The sequence below is a fragment of the Prosopis cineraria genome, unplaced genomic scaffold (genome assembly GCF_029017545.1).
Source record: "Prosopis cineraria cultivar Desert tree isolate PC_DT_omini unplaced genomic scaffold, ASM2901754v1 PC9, whole genome shotgun sequence".
Lineage (NCBI taxonomy): Eukaryota > Viridiplantae > Streptophyta > Magnoliopsida > Fabales > Fabaceae > Prosopis > Prosopis cineraria.
This window is the reverse complement of record NW_026555340.1, coordinates 1,262,392-1,290,337: the sequence shown is the minus strand read 5'-3', so window position 1 is coordinate 1,290,337 and position 27,946 is coordinate 1,262,392. Positions and strand designations below refer to the sequence as shown.

General features: G+C 34.6%; 2 protein-coding genes and 1 long non-coding RNA gene across 37 annotated transcripts; 1 reads left to right on the top strand and 2 right to left on the bottom strand.

Moving 5' to 3' along the window:
- The first annotated feature begins 1,319 nt into the window (after positions 1 to 1,319).
- Positions 1,320 to 27,757, top strand: LOC129320322 (uncharacterized). 35 transcript variants are annotated; one of them, XR_008595735.1, is made up of 8 exons: positions 1,323 to 1,775; positions 2,681 to 2,815; positions 3,651 to 3,763; positions 8,026 to 8,133; positions 8,732 to 8,820; positions 9,970 to 10,021; positions 18,095 to 18,176; positions 18,287 to 23,089. XR_008595735.1 is itself a non-coding variant. In XM_054965718.1 (2 exons), exons 1-2 carry the CDS (start codon positions 18,121 to 18,123, stop codon positions 22,671 to 22,673), a joined length of 345 nt encoding a protein of 114 aa, XP_054821693.1. In that variant the 5' UTR covers positions 18,095 to 18,120; the 3' UTR covers positions 22,674 to 23,089. The 35 variants fall into 35 exon arrangements, 1 of the variants encoding a protein (XP_054821693.1); XR_008595733.1 differs by having other exon boundaries at positions 9,970 to 10,033; positions 18,095 to 18,144; XR_008595749.1 differs by having other exon boundaries at positions 1,324 to 1,775; positions 18,095 to 18,144; positions 22,362 to 23,089.
- On the bottom strand, positions 15,831 to 20,134 carry LOC129320324 (uncharacterized). The gene is made up of 3 exons (XR_008595767.1): positions 19,996 to 20,134; positions 17,353 to 17,587; positions 15,831 to 16,084 (listed from the first exon to the last, which is right to left on the bottom strand). It is a non-coding gene; the product is annotated as an uncharacterized LOC129320324 (long non-coding RNA).
- On the bottom strand, positions 23,851 to 25,687 carry LOC129320321 (repetitive proline-rich cell wall protein 2-like). Its single transcript, XM_054965716.1, has one exon. It carries the CDS (start codon positions 25,526 to 25,528, stop codon positions 24,350 to 24,352), a length of 1,179 nt encoding a protein of 392 aa, XP_054821691.1. The 5' UTR covers positions 25,529 to 25,687; the 3' UTR covers positions 23,851 to 24,349.
- Positions 27,758 to 27,946: the final 189 nt, after the last annotated feature.

Genomic DNA, 27,946 nt, shown 5'->3' with positions numbered 1-27,946 from the left:
TTCTTTTCAACTTTTCAATTTGAAATCTAGAAAAATTTTGTGGAAAGATTCCACACTTAAGATAATTAGCAATGGAAGCATACCATAGCAAAAGAGAGGACACACAACATAAACACTTATCTGGGAACAAATCACACTCATGAGACTTAAGCTTAAAGTCTACCAAACAATCCTCCAAATGGGGTAGCCTAGAAAGGTGTTTGGTAATATGGTTGGTAGAGCCATTCTTATCTCTTATCTCAAGGTCAAATTCTTGTATAAGAATGACCTGTCTAATCAACCTTAGTTTAGAGTCTGGCTTCTTCATTAAGTACCTTATAGCCACATTGTCACTGAAGACAACAACATTTGAATTGAGCAAGTAAGATTGAATTTTATCAAGTGCAAACACAATGGCTTAAAGCTATTTTTCAGTGGTTGTGTAATTAATTTTTTCACTATCTAGAGTCTTTGATGCATATGCAATGACATATGAAAATTTACCATCCTTTTGCCCAAGCATAGCACCAACAACTAGATTAGATTTGTCACATAAAAGATCAAAGTAAAGTGACCAATTAAGAGATCTTAAAATGGGAGGAGATATTAGAATGCCTTTCAAACAATCAGAGCTCTTTTTACATGTATCATTAAACACAAATGGCACATCTGTTTGAAGCAATTTAGTCATAGGCAATGTCATATCTACTACTAGAAAAAGTCAGGTTAGCAAGGAAATTTAGTGAAAACTAAATTATTCCTCTCTAAATGACTACATTAACGAGGAATTTTGTGAGAAAATTTTGTTTCATCTCTAAAAAAAATTTATTAAGGGAATTTAGTGAGGAATAATATATTTCTCTCTAATTTGTCCAATTAGAGAGGAATAATGTAATCTTCTCTAAATGTTTTAAATAGTGAGGGAGTTAGTGAGGTAATATGATCCTCTCTAATTAGAGAGAAATTAGGAAGGAATGGTCATTCCTTTCTAAAAACTTAATAGTAAAATAAAAAATAATGATGAGAATCAAAAATGTTTTAACTTATATTTTTTTTAAAGTACCTATTTTACCTAAAAAATCTATTATTTTATATTGTCTTATATATAAAAAATATTTACTAAAAATTTATATTATATCATATATAATTTTCTTAAAAATATTAAATTTCATATATGTAAATAATTGTTTTTACTTTATAATATTTTTTATATAAAAAATATTTTTTAAAAAATTATATTCCCTTTATAATTCCATTGACCATTCCATTCCCTCCAATTTTATTTTTACCCAATCTAATTCCCTCCAATTTTTTTTTTCCCATACAAACCCTAACCCAATTTGGATCTTGACCATTACCCAATCTCAGAAAACCATTGCCTATCGCCTGAGTCCTGATCGCCTCCTTGTTCTCTCTCGCCTCATGTTCTTGACCTTGCCAGCGTCGTCGTCATCTATGGATCTCTATCCATCTTGGAAGTCCGCCTACTCATTCTCATTTTCTCGAATTTCACCTCATGTTCGTGTCCTTATGAACGCCGTTGTCATCTGTTGAGCTTCATCTCTTCCTTCTTGGCTCCTCGAATCTCGCCTTGCATTCATGCCCTTGCAAGTGCAAGTAACAAGAGCACCTCTCGTTTACCAGTAAAGCTCCATCCTCCTCCGGGTTCAACTACCTCTATCATCCTTGCCTCCCTGCTCCCTTAATAGTCTGAACTCTGAATCAGATTCAAATCTATATGGCTCACTCTCTCTGGTCTTTAAAACTTCAACTAATCTCTGCTTTGCTTCTCACGAGTATGTCACTTCTCTCTATTTTTTTTTTGATTTTTTCTTCAATATAAATGGCAAGACCATGGCAATTTCTGATTTGTGGATTCATGGTAGCTTACTTTTGGTAGCAAACTCGATTGCTATTTGTTAGGATATGGAATTCTGGATCATTTGAGAAATATTATAAGACTATATTTCCATATTGTAATGTAGCTATGATGCCAATTGTATAGAGTTGTGGTTTGGATGCATGCTGTAGACTCAAGTTTATTTATTCTATGGTTAATTTAACTATTTGTATTGGTTTATTGGATTGGATTAGGAGTCATACATGCAACTGTGCTAGACTTGGATTGTGGAATATAGAATGTGGTCTTGTGGATTCAAGTTTTTTTTTTTTTTTTTTTTAATGGGCTCTAAAGAAATCTAGATGTGTTTATCTAGTAACAAAAAGCTTTTGAGAAAATTGCAAATATTCCATATACCTTTGAGCCATTTTTCAAACACCCCCATCAGCTTTGAAAAACAAGATACCTCCTTCAACTTTCACCTATCAAGATTTAAATTCTTCTATCCATTTTTTTTTAACTAAACACATTGATGGAGATGTCATCTCAAACTTTGTCGTTTGTCACATAATGGGCTATCATTCATTTAGAAATAATACATGGCAGAGTTTGAAGTAGAATCTTTAACAGTGGAGTCAAAGGAAATTGTGCAGGAAAAATTTAAGTTTTGAAGAGTGATGTTAAAGACGATGTTTGCAGATGGCATAAAGTTAATGATATACTTTCATTTTCTCTAAACAAATTATTGTAAGAAAAGGACATGGTGGTTCTTACCAGATAGACTCATTGATGTAGCCATAATCAATTCGATAACTCTTCCTCACTAACTTATTTGAGAAATATTCCATGCCATTTATGTAGGCTTCTAGAGGAAGAGGTCGGATTTCAAGGGAAGAAATTCCAGGAAATCTACTATATGAGGAAGCAAGTAAATAGAAGGGTAGTGTGTCTGTATTAATTGTCCATAGAAACTCTTCAGTCCATGGATAATCTTTGGTAAGATTTCTGAATGAATGAGAAAGATTTGCTCATGCCTTTTCATATATAGAAGTATAAAGTTTCATCTTATTTTTAACCAAAAAAAATTGCTTGCTTTGACTTATGTATGACTAGCTTGACATTATTAATTCATATCAAATTAATTACTCTAATATGTTATATTGTTCTTAATTTTTGCATGAGAATATATTGTTTTTCTAAAGTGGTTGGTGATCTTTCATCTCACTAAATATGCTGCTATTCAAGGAATTTGGATTTGGCATGTGAAAGAAGTTAAATACTAAAAATTTCTGAATAAGAAAATGACAGAGACAGATATCTGTTGAGAGAAAAGCTTGCAGGAAGGGAAAAGAACACAAAGCTGGAAAATATGTCTTGGTTTGTTAAGTGACAGAATCATTGAAAGTAGAATAATGAAGAAAGAAACTATAGAATGATGAAGAAAGAGGACAAAATTGAGTTCAGGTCCTTCAAGAGAAATGATGACAAAAGAAGTTTTGTTGAGTCAAGTTAGTCACAGTTGGAATGTGAGAGTTAAAATCACTATTATTTCACCACGGGTTAGTGATGAATGTTAATTTCTAATTTCTTAGAGAATTAAATTGAGTTTTGTTGTAGATCTAAAACTCATCATCAATGTATTATCAAGAAAAATTAACAAGTTGTAATCACATAATCCTAGAATATTGATTGTTTTGTGGCCAGTAGGAACATGATAATGATGTTATAAATTTAATCTATATAATCTATGATTATGTTATAATTGTTGTTTCTAACGTGTATTTTTTTTCCTTTATTGACTTTAGGTATATATTTGTTTATTATGTGTTAGGTATTTAAATGTTCTAAGGAAACCATAGAGTAGGGGAAAAGGAAGAATGTGTTCAATTTAGTATGAGTAAGGTACTGGGCTTCGATGGTAATTCACTTCCTTGTCTTATGAAGGTCAGAATGATTCTTGCAACCGGATATCTTGCTTTTAACATATGAATATCTACTTTCCTTTATGATGTAGGTACCATGCCTTTATTGTTTTATTCTCAGGAAAATTACAGTTTCATACTTCCTTTAGAATAACACCATAATAGAGGTAATTTGTATGCGTACTGTAAAGTCCTTGGGTCCGAATTATACAGTCTCATCTCAACCTGTGCTTTACCATTTCACCACACAATCAATAAAGCCAAAATTAGAGTATATTCATAATAATAGGGTTAACGGAAGCATGAATACATTCAAAAGACTCAAAATATAACAGTTTCCCAACCTAAAAAATAGGCCATGCATCGCGGTGTGTAGCTTGTGTGCCATGGCATGTGGCAAAGAACACCTACCTTATTTCATACTGTGTCATACGCTGCGGTGCACCTGTCTAAAATTTTGCTGTCATTTTGATAGCAAAAATGATGAACTTCTAGCGTGTGTTATTTTCACATCCAATATCCAATTAGAGTGATTCAAGCGCTTATACAAAACTTACGATGTGTACTAGCTAATGGAACAAGTTCGGACTCGATTTGATGATCTGATCTAAAATTAGACACCCAAGTGCAAAAAGATATTTTTTCTTTCAAAAACACACCCCCCAAGTGCTCAATTTGCACTTCTTGTTCCGTTAGACCACTTTGAGCCTTGAACTAAGTCCAAAAGGACCACATACACTTAATTAACATCATATATATCAAATATCACATAAATAGCCCATTTTGGCCTCTTAAAGCCACATCTTGTGGTTTTATATGAGGAAATCAAATATATAGCAAAAATTCACATATAAAACTAGACTTGTTTCACTTTTCATCCTCTGACTCTCACATATAGGGCTCCGTCTCACCATATGGTCAAGAATCACATATGTACTTGACTCTTTCAAATAGAATTCTACCTCACCATTTGTGTCAAGTTCTTACCATTTGTGTTAAGTTCTCATACAATTAACATAATTCACATTCAATTCACAATCAATACACACTCATCACATATATACACTAGTGGAACAAGTTATAACATCACACGTTTGCTTGTTCGTATTTTAGCCTACCCATGTACCCTCTTTAGGCGCATCCCCAGCACAATGCATCACATATACATATATACAAGCAAGTTTCACAATACCATCCACTTTCTCATATTGACAAACAAATATGCATCTTAGTTGGCAACTTAATTCTATCAACACATTTATACATTCATATCTACTCATAGGCAGTCATAACACTACCAATTGAGGTAACTCTTTTCTTGCTTCCTTTCCCGGCCTTCTCAAGCTCTCTTTACCTGTGTTTAAAAGTAATAGAATGAGATATACGTCCTAATAACTTGGAGGTAACCTCAATTATTGATTAGTAAGCAACATCATAAACAAGTGATAAAGTAGCATGAGTAATGGTAAAAGCAATAATATATGCATATATAGGAATTCATTCTCATCAATCTCATTATACGCATACAATGCAGTTCTAATTCCCCCTGGTAGAGTAAACTCTACCCCTGGACTAGGCCCTCCAGTCACCAAGAATAGGGCCCACCATACCATTGCTCAGATCAGGTCATTTTTATATGGGTGGTCTTCTAGGTTGATCATGGTGGAGCCTAGCTCTATGCTCTGGATTATCAGGACTTTTTAGCCTTATGCAGAGTAAGACTATGGCCGCCTACCTTAGTCTAGGGTAACCTTGTGGATCATTCAATATTCTAGGTCTGTCATGTAGAGTCAAACTCTATGCTCTGGATTATCAAAATTTCTTCTCCTAGGTCTGTCCTAGCGGAGTCAAGCTCTGCGCTTTGGATCATCAGGATTTCTTAGACCTCTTCATAGTAGGGCCACATTTCCCTATATCATAATCCAGGGTATATCTCGTGGATGTGATGCAAGTCAGTACACACGTCACTTCTCAAACTCATTTCAATTAATATTCACACATCCGCATATACTTTCACACTATTGCTACTCTATGAGTTCACAATACAATGCACGGAGTTATATTAAAATACTTACAAACAATTTCACAACAAACAAGTAAAAGGCTTACTCCAGTTACTTTTAACCCTTACTACTAAGGGTTACCAATCACATTAAGCTCCAAAAGGCGCAGATTGTCACGAGCAACTTCACAAGTGCTTAATCTACATAACAAAGTGCCCCTCAGTCAATTCTCAACACAATTCATGGGTATTAATTCGGTTAAACTGAATCACTTGACACATAAAACAGTTCAATTGAACCATTTTCAATTCACTTCTTCATTATTTATGATCACTAGCCCTATAGGTTAATCAAACAATCATAATAACTTCCTAACACACTCATCCGCCTAAATTCACCTTATTGACCTAACTTTTAGGTCATTTTGAGCCTAAATGTTCAAAACTCAATCGTTCAACTCCATACTAGTCATACAACCTTAGTTTTATATTCGATATCCTATCTTAACCCTTTCTTTTAGATTACAACACCTTAGAATCTCATGGTTCGATTACTCAACTGATGAAATTCAATGAAAAAGAGGTAGTATTGAAGCTTGGGATTGCGCTATACTTACCCAGCAAGTAATCAATCGAAGCAGACTCCCGAGCTCTAGATAATGCTTGCCCTAACAGAGATGGCTTCCTCTTGCTCTCCAAACATATCTCCAGCCTCCTCCCTTCTATTTTCATGAGCTGTTCATGTTAGCTTTAAATGATTTTTGGACGGTGTGCCACGGCACATGCAACCTTTGCCACGGCGCGTGGCATAATGAGAAAATTCTTACTTGTGCTTGTACGTTCTGTCCCGGATTTCCTCTCTATCCTTTCATCCTATCAATGCAACACCCAAACAACACAAAATATCAACTCCACACTCAAACCACAATCAATTCACTAGTTATTAATTTATCCTTGATTAGCAATTAGTTTTTAAGATTGAAATTCAGGATGTTACAATTCTCTCTTCGTTTAAGGGAATTTTGTCCCCAAAATTCAAACACAAGCCTAACTCACCTTACGGGAACAAATAAGGGTATTGCTTTCTTATACTCTCCTCCATCTCCCATGTCGCGTCACCCGAAGCCATTCCTCGCCAAAACACTTTAACCAATCAGATAGTCTTATTACACAACTACTTCTCTTTAACATCCACTATCTGTTCTAGTTCATTTTGATAAGTTAGGTTCTCCTGAAGCTCAACTTTTTTTGGCTCAATCACATGTGATAGATCCGGTTGATATTTCTTCAATTGTGACACATGAAACATCATGTATTCTGGATAGAGGTGGAGGTAAAGCAATTCTATATGCTATAAGACCTACTCTACTCAAAATCTAGTATGGTTTTATATAGCGAGGTGTTAGTTTCTTGGCCCTTATAGACCTATCAATGTTGGCCAATGGCGAAACTTGGAGAAACACATGATCTCCCACTTCAAACTTTAACGGTCGACGTCACTTATCAGCATAACTCATTTGATGGCTCTAGGTAGTAAGAAGCTTTTGCTATATAACTATGATCTTTTCGGTGGTTTGATCCACAATATTAGGACCAATCACACTTCTCTCACTTAATTCAACCTAACACAAGGGTGATCTACACCTTCTCCTATATAATGCCTTGTACAGTACTATTTGAATACTCAAGTAAAAGCTATTATTATAGGCGAACTCAGCTAAAGGCAAATGGCTATCCCAGTTGTCTTTCCACTCAAGGGCACACGATCAAAACATGTCTTTAGTCTGTATTGTGCGCTCTGTAACATCTCAAAAATTAACCTAAGGTTAATTAAGTTAATTTAGTGCAAATGAGTAATTTTGAAGGAATATTTAGATATAAATAATTTTAGTTAGAAGATTATTATTGGATTTAATTTAGATTAAATTCTAAGTTATGATTTTATAGTAAATAGAAATAGTAATAATAATATTATTATAAAAAAAAGAAAGAAAGAAGAAGGAAAAAGGAACATAAAATAAATTGAAAATTGAAGAGGGGGAAGAGAACTAATTTTTGCTTTGGGTGTTGAGGTGTAAATAATGCCAAAAAAAAAGTAATCTAAAGGGGTGGGGTGGAAATTTTCATGCGTGTGTTTGGTGTACATTATTATTATTATTGTAATAATAATAATGAGAAGGAAAGAAAGACATGTAGGCCCCACAGTTTTCTTTTGAAAAGCAACACATCTGATTCTTTTCTTCATTTCCTTCATTCTTTCTTCATTCCTTCTCACGCGACAGAGAGCGAAAACAGAGACAGCGAGCGTGACGCCTGCAGCAGAGCTGAAGTAGAAGATAGGGCTCCATATTAGGATACTTCAGATGAGATTTTAAGTATTTTAAGATTAGGTAAGTGTTCTAAACATTTTTTTTAATTGTTTTTCCCTTTGAATTGCAGATGTTGATATTTTGAAAAACCTAGGGTTTGAAAGAGGGATGAATTTTGATGAGTAAATCTGATTATTGAGGTTGTTAGTAGTGTAATAAATATTCTAGAGTATTATTTTGTTGATAGAATTAGAATTTGAGGCATTTGAGTTTATCCCTAAATCCCTATGGGTAGATTTTTGGTTAAATCTGAAAATATAAATTGATTTGTTGATATTTAGATGATTATTTGAGATGAGAAATAAATTATTATGGCTATAGAATCATGATTCTAGGCTTGAAATCAAGTTTGCAATTTTTGGGTATTTTTATGTGCGAATTTTTGGAATAAAAAGGGAAATTTTGATATTAGAAAATTATTTGAATGAAATTATTATGAAGGAGACGATTGAACCTAGTAGATAGATTCAAATACATGAAATTAAATTTTAGAACTTAAGAGGCTAAGACTAAGGTCTTAAAAAAATGAAATAAAATAAAATAAATACTCAGGTGTTAGAGTTTGAGTGAAAATTGTGTTAATAATATTATTGACACATTGGGATATAATTAATTGTAGATTAATTTTCTTTTGACACCATTCAAGCTTTGGAAAGCTTTGGAAGTGTTGTAACTTGAGGGGTAACCTTTGACCTCTCAAAGGTTGAGGTAACCGGGGGAAATATATTTTATGCATTTGTATGTTAATTAATTATGTTGGTGAAATAAAAGAATATATATATATATATACATATATATGTCTAAATTTTGAAATGGTTATTTGTAATGCATGTGGCTTTGTTGAGACTCTATGACTTGTGATCAAGTTAATTATGACTTGGTGTGAGTAATGAGATTGATGGTTGTTGATTATGTGTACACTCTTGATTATGAATTGTGGATTATGCATAGTGATGAATTGTATGAACATGTTGAGTTTTATATGATGCTAATGTGGTTTTGTATGATAATATAAAAATTGATGCAAGAGGCATGATTGAAATATGATGATTCTTGATGTTTGTTGAGCAAAAAAGTTGATGAGCATGTGGGATAATTTTGAATTATATATATGAGTTTTTGAAATGCATTTTTTCATGAGTATGATCATATGACGGGAGTTCGCCTTAGTGAAGGAATTAGCGGTTATGCAAAATCCATATGGTACTTGGCTATTAACTAATAATCCTAGGGGTTATAGCCGCTACTTACCTTGTACGGTATTGTAGCATTGTTCCTATTAAGGGACTTGACCCCACTGGCCTACCTGGAGTTTTGCGTAGAGTTAGTTTTGGGTATGACACCCCATAGTGTGTGATTTAGGGGAAACCATGTTCATAAGTGAGTAAGGTAACCCTGACCTGGTAGCCCCTCATAATATGATTAAGGCCTTGGGTAGTCTCACCACATGGACGATCCCTTTCGGTTGTTGGCCCATAGATTTCATGTCAGAGGAAATAAGGGGGGATATAAGGAAGAGATCGGTCATGTATATTATTACTATCATGTCATTGGAGTGATTGATAGCTATGTTGAGAATATGATTATAATTGTAGAAATGAGAACATGTAGTAATTATGCGAATAATGTATATGTAGCTATTTGTGCAAATTTTGTACTTGACTTTATTCTTAAAATTATGTACATAAGTTAAATGTTAATGTGATTAACATGTTATTAATGTGATTGTTTGAATGGTCACCTTGATAAATTTATTGGCCACTTGCATTCATGATTAATTATCATGCATTTGTATAACTTAGAGATACCTTGATTACTGAGTGGTTGTATTCACCTTTCTCTTTTAACATATTATAGGAGCTAGCTCATCTCAGAAGAACAGAGAAAAGGAGCATTAGGCCAAGTGATAGTAATCACTTCTGTAGGCCTTTCTCTTTTTATTTTGATATGTGTATTTAGTTTATGATATTGCCAACTAGGATAATATATTCTTGATCCATTTGCATTATGAGTTTTGTATTGGGGGAAATGTATTTTGGGCCTTGGGGAATGTGATTTGATGCTTGTGCTATATTAATGGGCCAAAATATTTGTGCAAGTGGAAATAGTTAATATTGCCTAATTTGAGAACTTGAATGTTGTTATGGTCTCCCCTTGTGTTTTTTATGTCCAAGGGTGAGCAGTTGATATTAATTATATGCGAATAAAAGGAAAATTCATGTATATGATAGGCTATTGATGAATAGATGATATATAGAGTATGATGATTAGGTAATAGTCATTGTGATAAATGTAATTGAGACCTTGACCCCCCGCTGCCAGTTATGGAAGGGTTTGAGTGGCCAAGTATTATGTCGTAAATATGTATATATGTATTGTAGAGTAAGGCATAGAGAGAAAATAAAAAGGGAAGCTCTTCTTCCATGTTGATGTGTTTCCTTTATCATGCTTCCGCATAAGTCTAATTGAATGATATGAGTTTTTGGAATATTTTAAAGATTTGGGATCTCTTTATATTGAATTGTTTGTAAAAATATATATTAAGAATTTATTTAGATTAATCTCTTATAGGATAATCCTTTTGGGTTAGTCTTTGATTTATTATAGTTAGATTGATGAATAAGTCCTAATTTAAGATGCCCCTTTACACGTTCAATTTGTCTATTAGTCTGTGGATGGTAAGAGGTACTAAACCTCAACTTGGTATCTATTGTCTTCTACAGCGCTCCCTAAAACCTCAAAGTAAATTGAGGATCTCTATTTGACATTATATCCTTGGGTACACCGTGCAGTCTCACTACAACTCATATACTTCTGCATACCTTTCCACATCATAGGTGGCCTTAATTGGCAAGAAATATACTAGCTTGGTCAATCGATCTACAATAACCCATACAGAGTCATATCTTGCCTGAATTTTCGGTAGACTAGATACAAAGTTCATTGAAATGCTATTCCACTTCTACTAGGGAATCTCCAGAGGTTGTAGCATCTTAGTCAATCTTTGATGCTTGATTTTCGCTTTTTGACATGTGAGACACCGGTTCACAAACTCAGTAACATCTTATTTCATGCCTTGTCACTATCAATGCTTCTTTATGTCATGGTACATCTTGGTCACATCAGGATGCATCATGTATCTACTCCGACGAGCTTCTTCTAATAGTCTCCTTCTGATATCCTCACTCGTTGGTATACAAATTCGGTCTTTATACAAGATGAACCCATCATCACTGAAGTAAAACAAAGTAGTACGCCCTTCCTCTATATCCTCTTGCGTAGTTGTAAAAAATGTGTCCCTCTTTTGACCTTTTTGAATCTCTTTCCAAAACTCATTGAAAATAGTGGTTGAGTGAACTGCATTCAGAGTATAATCTGATGCCTCAAGCTACACCTCTAGCAAAGGCAACAACAATTGATGTTCTTGAACCATCAATTCAGCCACATGTAATGATTTTTAACTCAAAGCATCAACCACTACATTGGCTTTCCCTGGATGATACTTAAACTTAAAGTTGTAATCTTTTAGGAACTTCATCCATCGCCTTTGCCTCATATTGAGCTCTTTTTGATGCACAAGATACTTCAAACTCTTGTGATCACTGCACACATTAAACTTTATACTGTTGAGATAATGTCGCTAAATCTTGAGAGCAAATACTACAATTGCTAACTCCAAGTCATGCATCGGATAACTCTCCTCATGAGGTCACAACTATCTAGATGCATACGCCACAAATCGGTCTTCTTGCATTAACACACACCTCAGACCTTTCAAAGAAGCATCTGTGTAAACTTCGTAAGGTAATTGTGGATTGGGAATTATCAACACTAGTCTGAGGTTAGGTTTTCCTTAAGCTTCACAAAAGCAGCTTCACACTAATCAACCCAAATGAAAGGTTGATCGTTCCTCGTCAATCAAGTCAAAGAAACAGTAATATGTGAAAATCCTTAAATGAACCTTCTGTAATAGCTTGTTAAGCCCAGAAAGCTCCTCACCTCAGTCATTAAACTTAGTCATTCCCATTGTAAGACTTCATCCAATTTGTGAGGATCTACTGAAATATCCTTAGTTGACAGCATATGTTCGAGAAATTTTACCTCGTAGTCAAAATTCACACTTACTCAACTTGGCATATAAGTAGTTATCTCTCAGAATCCTTAATACAGTTCTCAAATGCCTTGCATGCTTTTCTTCATCCTTAGAGTATATCAGTATGCCATCTAAAAACATGACAACAAACTGATCTAAGAAGGGACGGAATATATAGTTCATGTAATCCATGAAAACTATAAGTGCATTTGTTAACCTGAATGGCATCACAAAAACTCAAAGTGACTGTATCGAGTACAAAATATTGTCTTGGGCACATACTTTGAATTTACTCTCAACTGATGGTACCTAGATTGCAAATCAATCTTAGAAAACACTGAAGCTCCCACTAGCTGATTGAGCAAATCATCTATTCTTGGAATGGATACTTGTTCTTTATTGTCACCTTATTCAGTTGCCTATAATCGATATACAATCATAGGTTGCCATCCTTCTTTTTCACAAACAGGACTGGCGAACCCTATGGTGACACATTATGGCATATGAAACCCTTCTCTAGCAACTCTTCAAGCTGCTTCTTAAGCTCTACCAATACAAAAGGAGCCATTCTATATGGTGCTTTTGAAATCGGCTCGGTACAGTTGCCAAATCAATAGAGAATTCTACTTCTCATTCCAGTGGCAAACCTGATACCTCATCCGTAAACACTTCTGGAAACTTATTCACCACTTGAATCTTATCAATATTGTCACTATTGCCACTGCCTTCCATCATAAAGAAAACTGCATAGGCTTGACAACTTTTAGAAACCAACCTCTCAACTTGTACTACTGATAACAATCTTAGCTGATTGGCGATTATTATGGAAACCATAGTAGGTGTCACATGAATTGGTAGTAATACCATCTTCTTGGCGCAATCCAAGGTAGCATTATTTCCTACCAACTAGTCCATTCCAATAATAACATCTGATCCTTGCATAGGAATCAGGATCAGATCTATCACCAAAGTTCTACCCTTAAAGCATAACTCAACTCTTTTACATACCTTACTAGTCTTATCCAGTAGTCCAAAGGGTGTAGACAATTTAACAATATAGGGCAATTCATGCATAGGCAAATCTAACTTCTCTACACAATCATGCGATACAAATGAATGAGTAGCTCTCGAATCAAATAGAATCTCAACTTTTTGCTCGCAAATAGAAATTGTGCCTATGATCAAATTCGGCACTGTTTGAGCCTCCTCTCGAGAAATAGTGTAAACTAGTCTTAGCAATGCTAGCCACTGCTCAAAAGCTCCCCCTCAATTCTTGAGGCAATCCCTCACAAAATGACCCATACCACCACAGATGTAGTATGCCTAACACATTTTAGGATGATTTTGCTTGCAAATCGTGCACATAGGTGAGCACGTAGTGCTCACACGAGAAGTAAGGGCAGTAGTAGTCTGACCCGATTGCTGTGGAGTTCTAGAATCTCTAGCCCTATTAAACCTTTTGCCCTAGCCAATTACTCCTCGAGATTGTGCTCCTTTATTGAATATCCTCGTGCCCGAGGATCCAGAACCATTGGCACCAAAACTTCTTCTCTTTGATACCCCTCCAGTTGGGCCTAATGCAATGGAAAACTACTCATAGTTATCTCTTCTCTTCTTAACATCTGCCTCTCGACCTCGCCTCGCAGCTATTCAAAATCGGTTGCAAGTTTCCTCGTATGTAGCTTCTCCTAACAAGGCAATTTGCCTTCTATACTCAGGGGGCATCTTTTCTTTCAACTCTTGGCTCTCTATTTGCTATCATCTTTCTCATGTAGATAAGTTACAAATTTAGAAAGCTGGTTGAACTTCCTCATAAATGACTCCTCATCCAACTCTCCTTACTACAAAGTATAGAATTTCACTTCTTTCTCATCTCTAAAAGTCACAGGGAAGTGATAGTTAAAGAATCTCACTTTGAACTGCTCCCAATTGAGCCGACTACCACTCGAGGGTCTTATCGAATGCCACTAATGTTTGGCATCCTCAATCAACTACACAATAGCCAATGCCACTTATTGCTCAGAGGAACATAAAGTAACCTAAAAAATGGTCTCCATCTTCTTGATCCAGTTCTTAACATCTCCCTCTTTTATGTTGCCATCAAAAGTTGGCGGATTCAATCGTAAAAAAGTCCTCTAGACTCAGTCTATGGGAATCTGTTGATCTTCCTTATTGGTCATTGGTCTACTCCCTACAACATGGGAGGTCACTGGCCCACTAAGCTGTATCTCAAGTTGCTGCTCAGTTTTTACTCTCTCTTCACCCTTAAGGCTTGCCTCTTGCTCTAGCCTTGGCTCCTTGTAATCCCTATTACGGTTCAGGGCATCATGGCTTGCTAGACTTCTCTGAATGTTCAGCATGACTTCTAGTATATGTGCCATGATAGGGTCATTACCATGAGGTTATTCCAGTGGGAGCTTCAAATCTTGCATATCTTAGGCATGCTGAGCCCGTGTGCGTCGTGGAACTCTACCACGTTGTCTTATAGCTCTATAGCAATGCAACAATATAGCTACAGTAGCTTCACATACCTTTTTTCCCTCCTTTAGAGTAAAGGTAGAAAAAGTCAGTAAATAGGTGTTAGAGGCTAAAAAAGAGTAATGAATATATAAAAGTTGCCAACTAATGCAATGCAAGGTCCAAATAGATCAAAACCATAAAAAACTGATACCAAACTGTAAAGTCTTTAGGGCCGAACTATAAAGTCCCATCTCAATCTGTGCTTTACCTTTTTACCACATAATCAATAAGTCCAAAATCAGAGTAATAGCCCTTAATTTGTTTTCAAAATCGTGGGATCCTGACTTCTTAAAACATATATTCAAATAATAGGGCTAATGAAAGCATGAACCCATTTAAAAGACTTAAAATATCACAATTTCCCAACCTAAAAAATGGGCTATACGCCATGGCGTGCAGCATGTGTGCCGTGACATACTTGCCTTGTTTCATATTGCGTCATGCACTGTGGCGCGCCTGTCTAAAATTTTGTTGTCATTTTGACAACAAAAATGATGAACTTTCAGCGTGTGCCATTTTCACATCCGATATTCGATTGGAATGATTCAAGCATCCACATGAAGCTTACGATATGTACTAGTTAATGGAATAATTTTGGACTCGATATGACAATCTGATCTAAAATTAGACACTCAGGTATAAAAAGTCACTTTTCTTCCAAAAACGCACACCCTAAGTGCTCAATTCGCATTTCTTGTTCCATTAGACCACTTTGGGCCTTAAATTAAGTCCAAAAGGACCACATACACCTGATTAACATTATATATATTAAATATCACATCAATAGCCCATTTTGGCTTCTCAAAACCACATTACACACTTATGGTTTTATATGAAAAAAATCACATATATAGCACAAATTCATATATGAAACTAGACTTGTTCTACTTTCCATCCTCCAATTCTCACAAATAGAGCTTTGTCTCACCATATGGTCGGAAATCACATATGTACTCGATTCTTCTAAATGGGGCTCCACCTCATCATTTGTATCAAGTTCTTACCATTTGTGTTAAGTTCTCATACAATTAACACAATTCGCATTCAATTCACAATCATCACATATATATACTAGTGTAACAAGTTATAAAATCACACGGTTGGTTGTTCGCATTTGAGTTTACCCATGCACCTTCCTCAGGGCCACCTTAGCAAAATGCATCAAATATACATATATACAAGCAAGTTTCACAATACCATCCACTTTCTCATATTCACATACAAATATGCATCTTAGTTGGCAACTTAATTCTATCAACACATTTATACATTCATATCTACTTATAGGGAGTCATATCACTATCAATTGAGGCTACTCTTTTCTTGCTTTCTTTTCCAGCCTTTTCAATCTCTCTTTACCTATGTTCAAAAGTAATGGAGTGAGACATACATCCTAGTAACTCGAAGGTAATCTCAACTATCGGTTAGTAAATAAAATCATAAACAAGCGATGAAGTAGCATGAGTAATGGTAAAAGCAATAATATATGCATATATAGGAATTCATTTTCATCAATATCGTTATACTCATGCAAAGCAGTCCTAGTTCCCCCCGGTAGAGTAAACTCTACCCCTGGACCAGGCCTTCCAGTCACCAGGAATAGAGCCCATCATACCACTGCTCAGACTAGGTCATTTTCATATAGGTGGTCTTCTAGGTTGATCATGGTAGAGCCCAGATTTATGCTCTGGATCATCAGGACTTCCTAGTTTTATATAAAGTAGGATGACAACCCTTATCCTAGTTTAAGGTAACCTCGTGGATCATTCAATCTCCTAGGTTTGTCATGGCAAAGTCAAGCTTTATGCTCTGGATCATTAGGATTTCTTCTCTAGGTCTATCTTAGTAGAGTCAAGCTCTACGCTCTGGATCATCAGGACTTCCTGGACCTCCTCATAATAAGGCCGCATTTCCCCTTACCATAATTTAGGGTATATCTTGTGGATGCTATGCATGTCAGTGCACGTGTTACTTCTCAAATTTATTTCAATCAATACTCGCACATCTACATACATATACTTTCACAATATTGCTATTCTATCAATTCACAATACAATGCATGTAGTTATATTAAAATACTTGCAAACAATTTCATAAACAAACAAGTAAAAGGCTTACTCTAGTTAATAGTAACCCTTGCGACTAAGGGTTACCAATCATACTAAGCTTTTAAGGGCACAGATTCTCACGAGTAACTTCAAATGTGCTCAATCCACATAACACAGTGTCTCTCAGTCAATTATCGACACAATTCATAGGCATTGATTTCAGCTAAACAAAATCCTTTAACACATAAAATAGTTCAATTGAACCCTTTTCAATTTACTTATCTATTATTTATGGTCATTAGCCCTATAAGCTACTCAAACAATCATAACAATTTCCGAACACACTTATCCACCCAAATTCACCCTATTTACCAAACTTTTAGGTCATTTTGAGCCTAAATGCTTAAAACTCAACTGTTCAACTCCATATTGGTCAAAATCTTAGTTCTATATTCGATATCTCGTTTTAACCCTTTCTTTTAGATTACAATGCCTCCTAATCTCATGGTTTGATTTCTCAACTTATGAAATTCAATGAAAAAGAGGTAGAATTGAAGCTTAGGATTGCGTGATGCTTACCTAGCAAGTAATCAATCGAAGCAGACTCCTGAGCTCCAGATAATACTTGCCCTAGTAGAGATGTCTTCCTCTTGCTCTTCAAACGCTTCTCCAGCCTCCTCCCTTTTATTTTCATAAGCTATTCACATAAGCTTTAAGTGATTTTTGGATGGTGCGCCGCGGCACGTGGCACAGTGAGAAAATTCTTACTTGTGCTCATAGGTTCTGTCTTGAATTACCTCTCTATCCTTTTATCCTATCAATGCAACACCCAAACAACACAAAATATCAACTCCATACTTAAACCACAATCAATTTCCTAATTATTAATTTACCCTTGATTAGCAACTAGTTCTTGGGATTGAAATTCAGGATGTTACACGTACTCAAGTATAATTCATTTAATTTGAATGGATGACTTTGGATTTAATTTGTATGTTTAAAGTTTTGCATTTTGAGCTAGATTCTCTTGATATTTTTGTTGATTGGAAAATGACTACCTTTCATACATTTTATGCCCCTTATTGTAAAGTACCTAAACAAAACTATACTTATGCTAAGGAAAGATTATGATTACAAATAGGCAATTGTAACAATTATAATTTCTAGTTCTTTTGATTTGATGGAGTTGCAAAAGATAGTTATTTTCTTGGTAGATACTCTACTTAGCTCAACTTAGTTGTGTGAATTGCTAGAATATAAATAATTCACAATAACCATATTATGTACAAACATTTGAAGAATACAAATGTTTTCCTTGTAGGTTGTGGCATATGGGGACCGGGCTAGATGAGCACACACTCAAGCATGAAGGTATTTGTGTTGTCTCTTTACCCACTACCATGGTAAAGTGTATTTCTCTGTAGCTTGCATTTGACACTTTTCTTCTTGACAACTTAATTAGTTTATTTGCAATAATTCCTCTTTTGATTGTAAGGAATCTAATGGCTTGTAGACATGAATAAATAGAGGTGGAGAGGTGACCTAATGGATAGATATTGGATGTGGCAAACTTGATAGATTTCACTTTCGAAGAACTAAAGGTAGCAACTAGAAATTTCAGAGCTAAATCTATATTAGGAGAGAGGCTTTGGTAGGGTGTACAAGGATTGGCTTAAAGGGATTATATTGTGTACTTTAAATTTGGCAGGGATTTTAATGTGGCAAACTTATATTATATTGTGTACTTTAAATTTCTTATACAGTTATTGTTTATGGATTGAATTATTTGTTAATAAAAATTTCACTTGCGAGTCAATTGCTTGATTGAATTGGATTTATTTATAACCAATTTGCAATTCAATGAGGAAATAATGAGGAAATTATTTCTCTCCAATTAAACCAATTTTGAGGAAATAGTGAGGATTTAGTTCCTTACTAATTTGTTACCAAGGAAAAAGGCCTTGCTATTTTGTTACTAATAATAAAATAATAAAATTTATTAGCGAGGAAATTGCGATGACAATCTAAATGGTCATGATAAAAATATAAGATTAGTGAGGAAATTATGGTCTCGCTACTATTAGTGAGGAAATTAGGTCCTTACTAATCTCTTGCTAAATTATTGAGGAAAACATTATTCTTTGCTAATTATTAGTGACCCATCATTTAGCTACAAATTTAGTGAGGAAATAATGAGAAAATTATTTCCTCACTAAATCATGATTATTGAGGAATAAGTCATATTTTATGATGAATATGATCCTTGCTAAATCCTAATTTATCATCCTGATGAATAGAATCCAACATGTCCTGAAAAGGATTTCAAATTTTTCACACAAGTAGGTATGGTAATGAAGCAGTCACATCAACCTTAGCCCTATCATCTCTATGCCCTTTGAAGAAGTCAAATGACCCAAGACAATGCTCTTGTCGATCATAAAATGACATTTTTCAAAGTTAAGCATAAGCTTCTTTTCACCTATCAAGCACTTTATCTAAAGAATGCAAGCATGACTCAAAAGACTCGCCATATACTATGCAATCATCCATAAAAACCTCTACACTATTTTTAATGAAATCACAAAAGATAGACATCATGCATCTTTGGAAAGTTTCAGGTGCATTACATAGACTAAAAGGCAGCCTCCTATAAGCAAAAGTACTAAAGGGGCATGTAAAAGTGGTATTGTCTTGATCATTAAGAGCTATGGGAATTTGAAAGTATCCACTAAAACTATCAAGGAAGCAATAATGAGACTTAGAAGCCAACCTCTTAAGTATTTGATCACTAAAAGGCAATGAAAAATGGTCCTTCCTAGTCATATTATCAAGCTTCCTATAATCAATGTACACTCTCCAAGAATTTTGAAGTCTAGTAGGGATAAGCTCTCCTTTCTCATTTTTAATCACAGTAATTCATCCCTTTTTAGGGACAACTTAAGTTGGAGATACCCACTCATTGTCAACTATGGGGTATATGATCCTAGCACTAAGCAACTTAACTACCTCTTTCTTTAAAACATCTAAAATTAATGGGTTAAGTATCCTTTGTAGTTGCCTGGTGTGTTTAGCATTGTCCTTTAGAAAAATTTTATAAGTTCATACAATAGGGTATATTCTAGGAATATCAACTAAAGTCCAACCAATAACATGCCTATTCTTTCTTAAAACATCAAGCAATGCACTTTCTTCTTTAAGAGATAGAGAGTTAGAAATTATTACTGAAAGCTTCTTAGGAGATATGCATATTTGAGATTGGATGGCAAAGGCTTCAACGCGAAGGTAGATGGCTCCACACAAGAAAGAATGACTTTCTTCAAGTCCAACTTGGGTGTAGAACTCATAGCCCCCTTGCTAAATTTAGGCTCCTTAATTGCTTTTTCTCTTTTTCAACCCTCACAGCGCCTCACTTTTTATTCAACTTATCTTCAAGTGCCTAAACTATAGCCACAGCCTTGGATTTTGGAAGTATAGAATTTTCTTCCAATAGCTTTGGTCTCAATGACATTAGTACCTACAACACAAGAAAATATACCCTTCTCAAGCATTTCAAGTTTAAGAATAGTAGAGATTTCAAACTCATCAACAAATCATGAGAAGAAGTAGTTGCATCATTCAAACATGAAGTTAAATTCAATCCTTCTATTCTCTTATACCCACTATCTCTTGTTGAATGGGTTAATCGCACACTTATCAAAATAATAATAGTTCTAACCCTAATGTAATATAGGGTCAACCTTAGGTCATCTCCCTAGTGAGTGTTTCAATTTAATTATGAAGTTATTTAGTGAACAAATTACCTATAAGTTGAAGAGTTTAGCCACTAAATAATGAACAAAAATGCTAAAACCTAGACTAAAGAATGAGTGAAGTGAATACCCTTTAATAAAGTGGAGCCCTAGAGTTTAGATAGTAGAAAAATCATTACCTATCTTATTAATTGTGGATTTAGTGATTGATTTCTCTTCTTGGCCTCTTAGTAGTTCCTTATGAAGACTATCTTAAAAAACTTGATCTAGCTAGTTTAATTCCCTAAGTCATCACTAATATCCTTAGGTTCTTTCCCTAGTTTGATTTTAGAATGACTAAGTGTTTAGGTTAGACAGACCCTAGTGAAACCATGGCACATCAATGGTTAGATTGAACCCTAAGACTATGGTAGTTCTCTCTAATATTTTAACCTTACTCACAAGACTATATAAGAGCAAAGAAAAAGAATCATCAATAGAAAAACACAAGATTATGTATATTTCTAGAGATGGCTGAATCAACCAAACAAGTATCTCTCATTACTTCAAAATGAATTCCAATTAGAATTACAAACCAGTTATAGAATAACCCTAGACTAAAGTGTTAAACATCAAATTAAATAAGAGAAATGAAGTGAATTAGAAAGTCTTATCCATTAGAAGCCTATTGATTCATCCTCCGTCCATCTTCCCTCTAGGATCCCTTGAGAAATCTAGCAATCCATCATTATCTTCAAAGCTTCCAAATTGAGAACCAAAGTGGCTAAACCCTTAATCTCCTTCCAATGATGATATTAGCCTTCAATCCTTGATTTTATTAGAGTGTTTGGATGAGATTAGAGAGAAAGGAGAAGAATGAATGTGATTTTGTGTGATTTAGATGAGAAATGAGAGAGATATGGGTAATTGATTGGATGGAAAAATTGAAAAACAAGTGAGAAAGTGAGAGAAAATGTTTGAAGATAGAAAAAGGAGTGAGAGATATGAATTGCACAAAATTGGTTAATAGAAAATGAGAGAAAAGAGATAGAAACTTGCAAAGGGTTGTGGTTTTCAACTAATTATCCACTTAGCCAAAACTACTTGTGAATTTGGAAGAAAATTGATGACAATTCCAATGTGGAATACAATGCATTATTCCAAGCCTAATTTGGACCTCTCCAAATCTGATAATGTCATGCCTCTTTTTCCATTTAAAAGCTCTATTTGATTGCTTTGAATTATGTCTTCATTTGTCACATTAATTCACCTAGGTTACAATTAAATCAAATAATCATAACGTAACGTTTATTTAATTAGACTAAGATAAATTCATTCAAAGTATTAAAATTACTAAGGAAAAATGAATATGAAAGCCTCACAAGACATAAATGTAGACAAGCATGCACTTGAACTAAAGTCAAAGGCTAATTGAAAACCATTAGGGAGACAATGTTAAAAAGTTGTCTTTTCTTAATAACTCTCAACCTAAGATGAATATATAAAAAATAATTTGAGAAATCATTTGAGCCCATTAAAAACCATAAATTTCTAGCTTAACCCTACTTTGGTGAAAAAGTGAATTTTATGACCAAAATGCCCTTTATGCATGTAATTGAACAATTAGGCAAATTTACACTAAGAATATGTAATGAATGCATATGGAGACTTTTAATGTGTATAAAATGGTCCAAATAAGTTCTTGTAAGGCTAAATGGAGATATGGTCATTAATACAAGAAAGGAGGGTATACAGGCAAGAAGGCACACGAGGCTGCTGAAATGATTGTAAGTAATATTTAATTTTTTTAATTCAATTATTCATTATGATTTTTTCTGTTTATTATATGAGGCTCTTAAGGAACAACAAGATCAAGGATCCTTTGCTCCAGAGGGTAGAAATGACATCTTGGTGGTTGCTACAAGCAAATCAGAGCATTCGGGGTGTGCTAGAGGTGTTGAATTTGGTGTGGGAATCACATATTACTTTGAAGTACCTGCATGCTCTAGTAGCCCGAGTATTATTATGAGAGAGGAGTTGGAAATTGTAATGACAAATATAAGGCAACAAGTAATGAAGGATGTCGAAGCTTCATTTGAAGCCTGCTTGGAAGTCTGCTTGGAAGCCCAACTTGCAAAAATGAAAGAGGAGATGATGACCTTTATGACCTGACAACAAGAGACAACTACTGATGCACCTCATACACAGTCTCTTAGATTTCATAGCACGAAAGATATTAATGTTCTTGGACGTGTGTCAGAGGGCCCTTTAGTGGGAAATACTAATGAACTTTGTAAGCTATATCTAAAGGACCTTGATAGATGTTTGGTCACTCTTGGTAGCGTTCACACTTCGAGACAAACTATCCACCATAGGCAAATGCAAGAAGATCATGTGAGAGTGGTGGTAGAAGATGTAAAAGTACTAGAGGTACTCGTTCCATGCCCTCCCTCCTGATGAGATGAAGACTATGTCTGAAGCTGTTAGTACTTTTACCATATGACTTATGAAATTTGTGAATATAGTTCAAGTTGTGATATGTTTTATTAAATATTTCATGCATTTTATTAAATATTTCTTTCTCATCATTTTTTTATTAACTATCTCTTACCTTTTTAGCTTATCCTGCCGAAACTTCCATAGCCACTATTGCAACCACAGCCACCGCAGTTAACTCCTCTCCAATAAATGATTTTACTAGCCTACAATAAATCCATTGGGAATGGTGATTGTTCTTTGATAAAGGATATTTTTTTTTTATCAATTCTTAATATTATTTTTAATTACAATTAAGGACCAAGATCTATCATTTGAATTTCAATAATATGAGGTCTTAAATGTAATACAGGGTCTTTTATATGATCCTTAATTGACATTTTCTCTTTTACTAGTTAACTAACTAATTAAGTAAGTTATTATGTTTGTTTAATGACGAATAACAGGACATGTGAGTGAGATTGGACTACGAATTGAAAAAAAAAAAACAAGAAGCACAATTCTACAAATCGTTCCTATGAGAAAATGATATTAAAAATATCCATTCAAATTTGGGGCCAATCAATAACTCATCATAACTATATAAAATGATCTACCACCACTAAAATATGACAAAATTATTGATGGAAGCTTTGATTTATTGACAAAAAAAAAATTGCAAATCCCATTGCAAATTCGATCGGTCAGTCAATCCGGCCATCACTAATTTTTTCGGATTGCGAATTTGATATTATAGTGATGGCAATTATGATGGCTTCCTTGCATTGGAATTTTCAAACAGTCGATCTGTATAGCAATTTTTCAAGGATCGTTATCGTTAACTTGATGAGCATATCAACTGAATGGAACTTAATAAAAGATAAAAGCATACTTCATATAAAAAGAAATCAAAATACAGCACATTGCCTCTCAAGTCTTCTCACTCCTGCTGCTAATCTACTCGTGTATTGCAAAGTGAGAGATGCGAGGTGCCAAACATATAAGTCGTTAGTATTTAAGAGAGACGTTGTTATGTTCTACTTGAGACCGTGAAGACCAAATTATTATTTTACATATGCTTGTAAATTGATGGGGGAGGCAACAGAGGCTCGTAAATAGCAAGTTTGTTGATATGTGGAAACCGTTGTATGGGAGACTCTCCAAATTTTGGGTTTCTAAATGGGTGACTTGTTAACTGATGATTTTTGTACTGGGGGCATGTAAATGGGTGGCTGATTGTAAATGGGAGGCTCATAAATTGGTGGCTTTTCTGTTGGTGAGTTGGAAATGGGAGGCTTATAGATGGGAGGTTTCTCTAGTGGGGGTTTAAAACTAGGAGGCTCATAAATTGGTGGCTTTTCTATTGGAGGCTTTTAAATTAGTGGTTTTTCAACTGGGGTTGTCCAAATTGGGGGCTCATAAATTGGAGGTTTTTCTATTGGAGGTTGGTAGACTGGTGGCTTTTCTATTGGAGGCTTGTAAATGGGTGGTTTTTTCATTGGAGGCTTGTAGATTGGTGGTTTCTCTATGGGAGGCTTGTAAATGGGTGGTTTCTCAATTGGGGGCTTGTAAATTGGCGGCTTCTCAAGAGGAGGCTTGTAAAAGGGTGGTTTCTCAATTGGGGGCTTGTAAATAGGAGGTTGATATACTTGTGGCTTCTCTACGGGAGGCTTGTAAATTGGTGGTTTTTCAATTGGAGGCTTGTAAATTGGTGGCTTCTCAATAGGAGGCTCGTAAATGGGTGGTTTTTCAATTGGAAGCTTATACATTGGTGGTTTCTCTATGGGAGGCTTGTAAATGGGTGGTTTCTCAATTGGAGGCTTGTAGATTGGCGGCTTCTCAAGAGGAGGCTTGTAAAAGGGTGGTTTCTCAATTGGGGGCTTGTAAATAGGAGGTTGATACACTGGTGGCTTCTCTACGGGAGGCTTGTAAATGGGTGTTTTCTCAATTGGAGGTTTATAGACTGGCGGATTTTCAATAGGAGGCTCGTAAATGGGTGGTTTCTCAATTGGGGGCTTATAAATAGGAGGCTGGTAGATTGGCGGTTTCTCTATGGGAGGCTTGTAAATAGGTGGTTTCTCAACTGGAGGCTTGTAGATTGGCGGGCTTTCAATTGGAGGCTCGTAAAAGGGTGGTTTTTCAATCGGGGGCTTGTAAATAGGAGGTTGGTAGATTGGTGGCTTCTCTATGGGAGGCTTGTAAATGGGTGGTTTCTCAATTAGAGGCTTGTAAACTAGCGGGCTTTCAATTGGAGGTTCATAAATGGGTGGTTTTTCAATTGGCGGCTTGTAAATAGGAGGTTGGTAGACTGGCGGCTTCTCTATGAGAGGCTTGTAAATGAGTGGTTTCTCGATTGGGGGCTTGTAAATAGTAGGCTCGTAGATTGGTGGCTTCTCTATAGGAGGTTTGTGATTGAGTGGTTTATAAATTGGTGGTTTCTCAATGGGGGGATTCTGTACAGGGGGCTCATATACTGGTGGACTGAAGAAATGGGCAAACCCTGAAGGGGTGAGTAGTGCAAACAGCAAGACGAGAAGGAACAAGGAAGCCATGATATAACTTATTTAATTGGCGTTGTAATGATGCAACTGAAATAGATTTTATACTGAAAAAGCCAAGCAACTCCGTGACTGACTCACAAGCAGGCTATCTATCTTATTAATGATTTTAGTTTACACTTTACAGTTAATGCCATGTCAAACGTATACATGCAAAAGCTATTGCTCATTTAAATGCCGTTTTTTTTAGTTGAGATGTAGGATTGCTAACGCTCTCATTTATGGTTCATCAAAATCACGGGTAAGTTTGGGCTGTCTTGCAGATCTGGTAATTTGAAAAGTTAATTAATTAATTAATTTCGCTTTAAAACGTCTACTATTTACTTAGGTAAGTAAATATATGAAGGAAATTAATCCCCTTTCCCTTTTATACGACATATTTAACTACTTTGAACATACTATGATATATAATTAATTAAAATTATCTGTTAATTTTATAATTACCCATCTTTTCTGAAGATAAACCCCTTAATCAAAATACACATGTGAATTAACACCCTATTTTGTCCAGGCTCTAATAAGAATAAGAAAAATAAATTAAAATAATAATTATAAAATAAATAAATGATATGATAAATTAGTTAAAATAAATAAATAAATGATATCATGAAAAAATAAAAATTATGGGAAATAGAAGATATTTTGCGATAGGAAGCTAAATAAATAAACAGAAAAAATTAAAAAAAATCTTAATTAGAGATATAAGGATAATAATAGAAGTACGAAAATAGTAAATAAATGATTTCAATATAATTAATGAGATTATAATTGAAATCTAATATTCAATAGTAATATGCAACTCATAATACATGAAATATATAACAATAAGAATGTGAAGACGATATATAACAATGGAGATATCAAAATGACAATATATGGTGATAATAATAACAAAATGGAATTTAGAAGTTGATTTAAGGAAGACTCAGGTTGTTGGGTAGTTAAATATATGATTTGGTGTGAAGTTTCACTGTACCTAACCCTATAATTAGGGTAATATTATATGTTTAAATTATGTGTAGATTGTGGTGTAGAAGGTGTTGGTGGTGAGGAACCATCTATATGGGAAATATTTTGTTAAGGCATCGAGACAACCTCTACTAATTTGTTGTTGTATCTGTTATGTAATTGATTGTGTGCCTATGTTTTGTTGAAAATATTTGTTTGGAATAAAATAGGATAATGTGTATTTTAATTTATGAAAATATTTTCAAGTGGGATGAAAGATGTATATGTATATGTTGTATAGAAATAATATGTTTGAAAGTATGATTAATTGTTTGGAAATTATACCTTGTGATTTAATTGTATGCATGACTTGTTCAGGTTTGAAAGAAACGTTTAGGGAAAATGTTTTTAATTGTTTGGTGCCACATGATATGCCCCTCATTAGATTTAATGAGTAGTTTGTTAGGGCTTGGACTAACCTATCTTTGGCCAAGTTAGTTAGTGCCAAGTGTGGACAGAGGTCCAGAGAAAGGAGGAAATAAGGTGGGCGGTCATGCATATTGTTTGGACTTGTTTTGTATTATTTGGAACATGTTTGAAATTGTTTTCTATGGCTCACTTAGTAATCACATGATTACTTACATTGCATACATGATTGCATTTTAGTATTGGTTATTAAGATTTTCGAGTCTCATTCCCTGTTGTTAACATTTTTATAGGGAAAAAATCATATTTGATATGGGAAAAATATATTTTTTTCTCATATTTTCTATGTTTTCTCTTAAAATGATTCTAGAGAAGAATGCTATTAGTATTGACTAGTCACATGATTATTTAAATAAGCAATGGATGGCCATTGCTTTATGTTATGTTGATAGGGAATGAAGTATTATTGAGCGTTTTACAAGTGTAGCCCATGTTATAAAGATTACAAACATTGTTCTTTTAATTCCACAATTGAGAAATAGTTATTTAAATGAGGGTTAAGCATATCAAGTATTCATGGGCAAGGTTATGATGGTGCCAACAATTTGCAGCGTGAATTATCCAGTCTACAAATTCTAATTTTATAAGTAAATTCACAAGCATTTTATGTGCAATATTTTTCTCATCAACTACAACTTACATTAATTGTTGTAGCAACAAAAAATCATATTCAAGTTGCTGCATTTTTCAATTTAGCATCTACTAGATAAAATGTTCTTGGGAGTCCTTGTAATTTTTTTGACATGATTCATGAAACAGAAAATAGCAGAAATGAAGGAGACAATGGAACTAAAAGATATGGATTCTACGCTAAGGTAAGTCATATATTAGTAAAAGAAATACAAGCATGGCGTCACGCGCGTATGCATGTGATGTGGAAAGATATGATGGTCCCGATGAGGATGACATGACACGACATTGCTCGCAGGTGGGAATGGATTGAAGGAAATAAAACTTCATTCTAATATGTCAAAAAAA

Bases quoted from the DNA above. Each gene is read 5' to 3' on its own strand.
- LOC129320322 (XM_054965718.1), top strand. From the start codon at position 18,121: ATGAGCACACACTCAAGCATGAAG. The intron at 18,145-22,352 runs GTATTTGTGTTG...TTATTATATGAG, and splicing joins GCACACACTCAAGCATGAAG to GCTCTTAAGGAACAACAAGA.
- LOC129320321 (XM_054965716.1), bottom strand. From the start codon at position 25,528: ATGGCTTCCTTGTTCCTTCTCGTCTTGCTGTTTGCACTACTCACCCCT.